We start from the raw sequence: 10,311 nt of genomic DNA on the forward strand, positions 1-10,311 counted from the left end.
AGAGCCCAGGAACTCTTCGGTGGAGGGCCTGCTACTTCTTCGACATCAATCTATGACTAGGTGTACGATGCCACCACATGGGACAGGAATGTTTGATGCTGCCCAGAGTCACCAGTGCTGGAGGTCCTCGTATAGGTTGGCTTGCATTGGCCTGACCTCAGCTTAGTGACCACCACAGCTCTGCCCCTCCCATAGTCTCAGGGTTAATCCGCCCATTGTTCTGGAAGGAGTCCAGGCAGGGCCTTGAGAGGTGACTGGGCTAGGTGCTATGTGCCCACTTGCTTACTCCTCTTGATCCAGCACCTGGAGCAATGCAGCCTGCATGACTGACTCCTGTGGATGCCTAGACTTGGTGGCCGCAGTTAGGGAAGGACAGAAGCCCCTCTTATTCTCTGATCAGTGGAGTGACTGTCTCACAGCATTTATATCGTGTTAGGCATCACAGGTGATTTAAAGTGTGGGTGGGGCAGACACATAGAGGTCCCACATAGATACTGTGCCATGTTACACCAGGGACTGAGTGTCTACAGACGAGGACTTCCAAGGGAGCTCTGGTACCAGTCTCCCGTGGATATCAACCGCTACATTCTGAATTTATATAGTTTGCCCTAGAGCTTGGTTCTGCATCTGGACAAGTGGATCAGTTGACAAGTGGTTCTGTATTGAAGCATTGAGTTGCCACAGAGTCTGTCACTCAGAATGTTTTTGTTGATGGATTGGTTCACTTAGCTGATTATTCCTGAGGGTCCCCAAATATGGATGGTGTCAGATTTGGGTGGCCTCCCTCCCTGTTCCTGCTACTGGGATGGCCAGGTGACTTTTCTCTCACAGGAACTTCAGACCCCAGGGGTAGACTGCAAATTTCCAGCTCAACCATCCAATAATATGTTGGTCTCCAAAGGCCTTTTGTATTTTTGTGGAATATATACGTCATGCAAAAGTAAAGACTAGGGAATAATTTGCAAAGGCTTTTGTGTCCACTGCCTGTTTTAAGAAAGAGAGGATATAAACTAAACCTTTCTCATTTGTCTCTCTGTTTTCTTTCTGTTCCCAGTGCTTCCTCCCGTGCTGGTTCCGAGGTACAGTGAGTACAAACCTCAGCACAGCCTTCTGGCACAGTTCCGTAACTTGGGACAGAATGCCACCGAACGCCACGTTTCCAGATTCCTTCAGGCAGCCCAGCACCCAACAGTTTCCCCACTCGTCCAACAATAGCTACCCCAACTCCCCAGGCAGTAGCAGCAGCAGCAGCACCTACCCTCACTCCAGCACCAGCTCAGACCCAGGCAGCCCTTTCCAGATGCCAGGTAGGAGGGGGCATTCGGGGACTCTGCCTGCCTTGGGGAGGTGGGTGGGGGTGGCCTGTGGGGGGGGCATGGTAGGTGGAACCCTGAGCACATCCTGGTGAACCAGTGCTTGTAGAATATCAATGTAGGGAGGCGAGTTGTACATACAGCTGGAGAAGAGGATGGCTTGTTTGAGTCCTGTTAAGTTTTGAAACAGCTGCATCCTTCTTTGAGTGGCACAATTGTTCCAGTCTCGTTTCTCCATAAAAAGAAAGGGGAAAATGTCATGTTACACACACTGCTGTTCTGAGAAGCGGCTTCGGCAAGCTTTTCCAACATTGAAGAACCCTTGTGATCAAAGTAGCCGCAGAAGAGCTAATTACTGGGGTATCCACCCTCCCCATTTAATTAGATTCATTTAGCCAGTGATGTAATCCCAAGAAATATGTACTTTTAACAGCAAGGAAATGCAACAGAAGTGATAGAGAACATCTGCTTGTTTAACTTAGCAAAGACAAAAACCTGTTATTTTACTGCTTGTTTAACTTAGCAAAGACCAAACCACTTATTTTCCTGTTTTAGTCATAACAGATGGTGTAATAGTGACTAATTAGAGGATTACACTTCTAGGATTACAGGTTAGTAAACAAGCATCTCAAATATTAGTGCCAGAGCTCTTGCCAGTCGACATCAAGAGGGACACGATGAATAAAAGTTCATCATGAAATGCATGGATATTTTTGTGAGGGAAAATGATGGGACAGGATGTTTATAGAGCCACTTAAGGTGCTTTACATTAAATTTTACTTCAACATCCATGTTGTACCTTCAGGAATTAAAACGTGATCCATGCTTTATTGCTTCCTATTTCTTCTTTTTAAGCACTTAGGTTTTAGTCTGTTTATTTTGTTTTATGTTTTTCTCTTTGGGATGACGATGGGGGATAAATTATTTTAATAACCAAACTAATAATATTTGGTGGTTTCCTAGCCATCCATTCCTGGCAAGTCCTTTGTGTCTGGTGGACGGGCTAGTGGTGAAAATGTCTGTTTTATAGGGCTTTTGAACAGGGACAAACCTAGAGGAGCCCCAGTAAAAGAATCAAAGGCTATCACTAGACTTCCTTCTTGTCCTTGACTGTCAGAGATTAGCACAGGCCCTTGGGAGGAAAGAGGAAGGGCTGTGATCTGGTGGGGCTGCTAGACCACCATCAACAATGACCCCTGTGACCCCTGCTGCTGCTAGGGTTGCTATAGTATAAGTTCATTGGTTTCTGTTGAGAAGACACTCCGCCTTTGCTCCTGGCTTGAAGCAAGCAGAGTTAACTTCACAGCTGCAGCAAGAGGTTAGAGTGAGAGGAGGGACTGACTGTGAAGGTTCCAAGTCCTGTTGGCTCTCTGCTCTTTAGCAGCTGGGTTAAGATTCTGCCTGGGACTGGGAAGGGAGGAGCCGCCAGGGAGCCCTGGAGAAACCGAATTTGTTATTTGTGTTCTACAGTTGCCCCTAAGTATTTGCCGAAGCATTCGTGGATCCCTACTGCAAAATTTTGTTCTCAAGTCTCTGCGGTACATGCTGGGTGGGCTCACAAGCCAATGAGGAGATTGGTTTTCAAGTCAGGAAAGGATTGCCCTGTGTTTCACAGTAAGAAAATGCCAGGTTTGCATTAGTGTGTGTGTGTGTGTGTGTGTGTGTGTGTGTGTGGTCTGGTTTCAGTAAACATTATTTTCTGGAAACTGCTCAGAAGGGTCTATGTAAATTCTGAAATGGAAGACAGCTAAGATAAGCTGATTTATTGCCTAGTGTTATATTATTGGGTATTTTTAAATTTAGTCATTGCTTAAATGGTTAGGGTGAAGGTAGAAAGCAGATTGCTTAAAGTCCTGCGAAACTAAGTTTCAATTAGTAGATTGTAGCAAGCAGAGAGTGAATTCCCGCCCATATGTTTGCTCTCAGGCCTGGGAGAGCTTCCCCCTACTAAGTCCTGTCAGGAAGTCTTACCCCAGTAAAACGAAACCCCCGGGTTCTTGGGGTCTGCTGCACAAGAGTATATCCATAGGCTCTTCTTGGTGGATTTAAAGTGACCTGATCCTAGATAGGCATGGGACACCAGGGACTGACTTACCTTTTCTTCTTCTCACTTAAATGTCACTGGAAGCAAAGTTTGTGGAAGTGATTGTTTTCAGAATCTATGCCTAAAGGCTAGTGTCTTCAGCATCTAGTCTTTAAGAGGTGGTGGTGGAAGAGGGGGTAAGGCGGGGCCTGATGTAGACAAGGTTGACCTTGACCCCTCCATCTTCATGTGCCAGTGTATAGGCCAATCTTTCAGTAGGAGCTTGATTTGGTTTGAGTGATTAGTGATCTCAGCACAAGGAGGCAAGGACTTCTAGAGCCCAGGGGCTCACTGGCCCAGCAGCCTGGATTGCTGTAGAGCCCCAAGCCTTGGAAGACCTTGCTCCCCTACCACCACCAAAAAAGTGATGGCTGATCAGTGGGCACAGGCACCTGTTGCTATCGTGAGACCCACATGGTGGAGAGACCTAACTCATCCAAGTTATGCTCTGACTCCCACATGTCCCATTCCCCACCATATGTAAAAGGAGTGCCTGAAGCATGTAATTTTTTTCTTTCAAACTTTGTAGCTGACATACCTCCACCTGCTTACCTGCCTCCTGAAGACCCCATGGCCCAGGACAGCTCTCAGCCAATGGACACGAATATGATGGCACCTGCACTGCTCTCCGAGATCAACAGAGGAGGTAAAATGAGTTGTCAGAGTGTTGTCTGTATGTCCTGTCCTAATGTTACTTTTACTCATTTAGACCTTTAAAAGGTAGCTGTTTGAGAAACATGGAAAACAGGTTTGTTGTTGTTTTAAGCCTAATGGAAAGAATCCTCTAGAGCCCATCTTTTTACTTAAACTCTGTCACAGTCCAATATGGGATCTCAGAATTGAATATGGAGGTCTCAGATTCCCACTGGTCTCTGAAACAGCCGTAAGCAGTGCTCTGCCACTTTGTGTTACATAGTTAGGTGAAGTGACTTTCCATTTTTGGTGGTTTGAAAACAAAACTGTCAGTCACCTCTGAAGACAATCTAAGATGCTGTATGTTAACCAGTGTTGAATAATCAGCCAAGATTTATTAGTTATGGAAAAATAAACAAGCATATCTGTGTCCTTAGCATGCTAATTTCCTTTCACCTTCAATAAATGAGTAAGTGATATATATTATCATATATACATTTATATACATATATGCACATATATCAAATAACTGTTTAAAATGCATCTGTTTATGATTTGTTACCTATAAATATGGGTTTGTACGGCTGTTTCACATGACTATATACACAGGAGGTTGCTAAAGATCTCTGTGCTTACAGAGATAGTGGGAGGAAATGACTGATTCCTGTTTTACATAACAAATATGTCTGTTATTTATATGCTCATGTGTTTTCCCGTCTTCAGTAATTAAAAACTTGAGATCCTGTTGTCAGACATATCTTTAAGTTGGCCTCGAGGAACAGGCCATCCACTGTAGTTCAAAGCAGGCTCCCATGGGTGATCACACTAGAATCCATACAGCTGGTCTCCCCACAGTTGCTGTGGTGTCAGAAAAGACACACATATGCCACATCTGTTTTATGGCCTTATCTGAAACAAGTAATGGTATTTGTTTCCTTCTTTCCGTGCTTCATCACCAAAAAGGTTAAAGGAAAATATTTTATCCCCTTTGCCCTCAAAGAACTTACAAGCAGAACTGAAGCTCATGTTCCCTCCGTAGGTGGGGGATAAGTGCAGCTGGTCTCCAACAGCAGTCCTATTTAGGGCCCCTCCTGTTCCTGAGCCACTTGCTTTCTCATTGGTCACTGTAATACTTGTAGGTAATGTGCCAGCAGGAGTGATTTCAATTATTTCTGTATGTTAACGAGCAAGTTATAAGTCATTTGTATTCAGCAAGTGCTGTTGCCGGGCTTGCTGAGCTGGTATATTGGATCTCTGCCAGTTCCCCAATGAAAGGAGAATGCCGCCCTTAGTAAGAAGTGCATTGGATCTCACAGAAATGACCCATGTGATCCTCGTAGTTGCCCCTCCCTGTCTTCGTTCCACCGTGCTCAGCCAGTTTTACAATGCGGTTTCTGGTTGGGGTGCTCCAGGTGTAACTGTGAGCAAATTTCTTTCCTTTTACAGATGTTCAAGCTGTTGTTTATGAGGAACCAATGCACTGGTGCTCTATTGTGTACTATGAGCTCAACAACCTCGTGGGTGATACGTTCCAGGCCTCCTCCACAAGTGTGTTGGTGGATGGTTACACTGATCCTTCCAACAATAAGAACCGTTTCTGCCTTGGGCTGCTCTCCAACATTAACCGGAACTCTGCCATAGAAAACACCAGGCGACATATTGGAAAAGGTGCGTGTCCCTTTACTCATCCTGCAAACGTTCATCTTTTCTTCCTCTAGAAGTGACCCCATCATTCTTGTGGCAAATGCCAAATGTTCAGATGCTGCTGTTTGAAGTATCTTTCTAATTCATATTATCTAGAAATTGCTCCAATCATTGATCTTAGTGGTTTTCCCACTCCCATGCTGTTGATAGGTGCCAGCTGACGTTGCTGGGTTATTGAAGTACACTACGCTGTTCTACATTTTGTTAGAAGTGAAATATCTTTTAAAACAATTCTTACATTTATTTATTCAATGTTTGTGTGTGCATGCGTGTATGTGTGTGTAAGTACCTTGGTCAGAGGACAGCTTGTGGAAGTTAGTTCTCTCCTTCTTCCATGTGGATACTAGGAATCAAACTCAAGTCATCAGGCTTGGTGGCAAGCACCTCTACCCACTGAACCATCTCAACATCCCAAATATCTTTCATAGGGGATTTAACTATTTACTAGTGTTAGATTAAAGCAGTTCTATAACATTTATATGTATTTATTATATGATTAAGTCAATGAGCACATGTGTGGGTAGTGCTCAGAGCTTAGCTTTCCCTGTGGAGTAAGGAACAGGCAATCAAGAAGGGGTGTGGCATTCCTTGGAAGTGTCAGTGTAGAATCATAATTTAATGACATGACATGTGTTTATATGCTCTTGTGTCTGTATGGGAGCCTATCTATATACCCTCTGAATATGAATGTAGTTTCTACCTCGTCTGCTGGGAAGGCAAAGATACAAAGTAGCAATAAGCACATCTAGTGTCCAGATCATTGCTCCAGATATCTATCCTCACTGAGGCAAACCGGCTGCCTCCAAATCTGTGATGAGCTGCACCTTGTGCAGCTTTGTTAGTTTCTGAACACAAAGGTTATCACAATCATAACATAGTTAGCTAGATGTCTGTCACAATGGCTATGTGAGTGGCCAAATTTGACTCTGCCCAGGTGCCTTTGAGCCTATGACTGACATGGTGTATCCTCTCACAGGTGTCCACCTGTACTATGTTGGAGGAGAAGTGTATGTTGAATGCCTGAGTGACAGCAGCATATTTGTGCAGAGTCGGAACTGCAACTACCATCATGGGTTTCATCCCACCACTGTCTGCAAGATCCCCAGTGGGTGTAGCGTGAAAATTTTCAACAACCAAGAGTTTGCTCAGATACTGGCACAGTCTGTGAACCATGGTTTTGAGACCGTGTATGAACTCACCAAAATGTGCACTATTCGAATGAGTTTCGTGAAGGTGAGCAGTACCGGCCCATCTCATTCAGGCCTGACCCCCGCCTCACCCCTGCTATTTACAATATGTATATCTGTGCCTTCCTGGTATATATTCCTATCAGTGCCCACTAAGAGAACCATTGTCCAAGAGGTTGTCATGGGAACTTAGAATATAGTCCTCTCCTCACACCATGCAGGTCCCAGAGATGGAACTCAGGTCTCCAGGCTTGGTGACAGGCACCTTTATCTCCCCCTGCCTCCCAGTCATCATGCAGTTTATTCTGGGTCAAGCTAAGGGTTTAATAGAGTCCAGGCTGGAGCATGCCTTATTCCAGAAGCAGGCAGCCTAGTCAGTCTGTGTGTCTCAGCAGTCCTTACGGCTCGTATCAGCCTGGGGAGGGACAGCCTAGTGAATCTTGTCAGTTTCAGTAAAGCTTTTACGATGTCTGCTTCCTGAGTTTTAAGGACTTTGCCTAGAGGGTGGAGTGTTTCACCTCCCCTTAAAACATTCAGCCATTCTGGAGCTTCCCTATAAGACAGAAGGTTTTATCTTTGAAGATATTGCTACACAACATGTGTAAAAGGTGAGAGAAGAACCAACTTCACAGATTTGTTCTCTGAGCTCCACATGCACACTGTGGTGTACATAAACACACATTCATGCAACAACAACAAAAAGCTTGGTGCAGTGCTGTGTGTGGTCCCAGCATGGGAGACAGATAGGATCCCTTAGGCTTGCTGGCCGCCAGTCTAGCCTGATTGACAACAGCCAAGGTGCAGCAAGAGAACTCATCTCAGAAAATACAGTGCAGTGTGATTGAAGAAGACAGCCAGTGTAGACCCCTGTGCTCTCCAGGCATGGACACACAGATAAAGGGGCAAGGGATTGTTCAGTTAAAGGTGTAGGACTCTTACAGTGGTCCTGGGTTCAGTCCCAGCATCCAGCTGAAGTGGATCACGATAGCCTGTATCTCTACCTCCAGGATCCAACATCTTCTGAAATCCACAGATACCACACATTCATAGGTAAATCCACACTCAAACATGTACATATTTGCAAAATTTTTTAAATAAAATATTAAAAACAAAGCCAGTATGATAATACATGCCTTTTATTCCAGTGCTCAGAAATCAGACAGGTAAGCTCTGAGTTTGAGGCCAGTTGGGTCTACATAGGGAGTTTAGGCCAGCCAGGGCTACCCATTAAGAGTATGTCTTAAAAGTATAAGTAAGTAAAGTGTTAACATAACATTAATGTAGTGGGAAATAAATATTTAAAATATCTTTTTATGTTTTTTTTGAGACAGGGTTTCTCTGTGGCTTTGGAGGCTGTCCTGGAACTAGCTCTTGAAGACGACAATGGTCTCGAACTTACAGAGATCCCCCTGCCTCTGATTCCTGAGTGCTGGGATCTAAGCCGTGCACCTCCACCTCCTGGCTAAAATATCTTTACTCAAACAACTACTGAATGTATTTTAAATTTGTAAATACCAAAGACTAATAATATTTATTTTTTATTTGAAAAAAGGTCTCATTGTGTACCCTAACTGGCCTGGAACTCACAGAGATCTGCCTGCTCCTGCTTCCCAAATGCTGGGTTAAAGGCGTGTGCCACTATACCAGACTAAATAGGTGATCCTGGGGTCCTTGGGTAGACTTTTGGTGGCCAACGTCCATCCCCAAAAATTACCCATGCTTTTGTGGTATGTTTGTTTTCTTGTGGGACATAGCCATGAGTCCAGACATAATTATGTGAACTGATCATATGATTTTTTACTTGGTAGAGTGACTCAATGAGATAGAGAGTTAAATGACACCAGTGTGCTTTCTTTTTCCTAGGGTTGGGGAGCCAAGTACCACAGGCAGGATGTCACTAGCACCCCCTGCTGGATTGAGATACATCTGCATGGCCCTCTCCAGTGGCTGGATAAAGTTCTTACCCAGATGGGTTCACCCCACAATCCTATTTCCTCAGTGTCTTAAAGGGCTTCTGGCTTCTGTCTCTTGCAAACTGTTGAACCTTGCATGTACTTGAAGGATGGGTATGTCAGACGCATGAAAACCTGACAAGGGAACCTTGATAATACTTGACCTCTGTGACCAACTGTTGGATTGAGAAATTAACAAATATTGGTAACATGATGCTGATATCAAGAATCTGTTTAGTTTACATTGTGACATTCTGTTGTGTGATCAACTAAAATGTTGACTTTTAGCAGGACTTTTGTGTATAGTTTTAAAGGAGATGGCCAGGGCATGGACAATTTATCTATTAGAAGAACAATCCTGTGCAGTCCTTTTGTTGGGAGTGTTTGGCAGAGTATTACCTTAATAGTCTTTGAAGTGTGCACTTCATCAGGTTCCGAGCCCACACTGAATCATCTTTTGATGGGTTTTATAATGTTGTAAAACTATTTGTTTAGAAATGAATGGGGTTCTTTTTTGTTTTTAAAGGTGAATCTTTATGACATTCACAGTATTCTTTCTAAAACTGTATGCTGACTGTAGTGCTCTCTGAATGACATCAGGATTGTGCTCCTTGCTAAATATGTGTATACAGAACATTTGGAGGTAAGGAATAGTCTTAATGGTTAGTGGATATAGAAGGTATTTGTGGGTAGGGTGGGGGAAAGGAAATGATAACCAGAAATGTAGACCATGACCTAACGTTCAGTTTGTTGTCTTAAAGGAGAAAGCTGGTGTCTGAATTTGCTGTGTTTTGGTTTTTTAGAATTTTATCTGACTCTTTCCCTTTCTTTTCTTTTATCTCATCTGCTCTACACTGCAGTAAATCAGCTGGTTAATTCCTGTAACTGTGAGGACAAATGAATAAATCCTTTTATTAGCAAATCAACTGCCTTTGTGTTTCAGTGCCCAGTATATGAAAGGCTTGAATTCAATGAGCAGTTTTTATGTAGTTTACAATACAGACATAGGCTTTAATTTCCAAATGAATCGTCTGCCAAACCTGGTAACTGTGTTTCTTATTCACAGGTTTAAAGAAGTTCCCTATTGGAATCCATTTCAAACATTTTTGTTTTGTTTTGTTTTGTTTTGTTTTATACTGTTTGGTTTTGTTTTCTTTTGATAATTTTTTCTATTCTCCCCTGCTCTTATACATTGAGTACCTTTATTCCAACACTAACATGATTTCTCTACTGGAAAATTTTAAATAAACCTGTCATTATTGCTTCCTTTGATTAAATCTGTGTCATTTTCTTTCTTTGCTTCTTAAAATTTGGGATCAGTAAGATGTGGTCTTTTAGCTAGGTCCAGGACAGCCTCCAAAGCCACAGAGAAACCCTGTCTTGAAAAACCAAAAATAAATAAATAAATAAATAAATAAATAAATAAATAAAATGATGTG

The 10,311-nt window shown here is 43.2% G+C and overlaps 1 protein-coding gene across 1 annotated transcript; it reads left to right on the top strand.

Moving 5' to 3' along the window:
* Positions 1-1,054: 1,054 nt before the first annotated feature.
* LOC113838575 (mothers against decapentaplegic homolog 1-like) lies at positions 1,055-8,927 on the top strand (the record flags this gene model as incomplete). The annotated part of the gene is given in 6 exon segments (XM_027434192.2): positions 1,055-1,139; positions 1,141-1,307; positions 3,926-4,042; positions 5,476-5,697; positions 6,710-6,966; positions 8,784-8,927. Coding segments are annotated over 6 exon segments (992 nt in total), but the record flags the coding sequence as incomplete, so codon positions are not given.
* Between the last annotated feature and the right edge of the window lie 1,384 nt (positions 8,928-10,311).

The sequence above is a fragment of the Cricetulus griseus genome, unplaced genomic scaffold (genome assembly GCF_003668045.3).
Source record: "Cricetulus griseus strain 17A/GY unplaced genomic scaffold, alternate assembly CriGri-PICRH-1.0 unplaced_scaffold_131, whole genome shotgun sequence".
Lineage (NCBI taxonomy): Eukaryota > Metazoa > Chordata > Mammalia > Rodentia > Cricetidae > Cricetulus > Cricetulus griseus.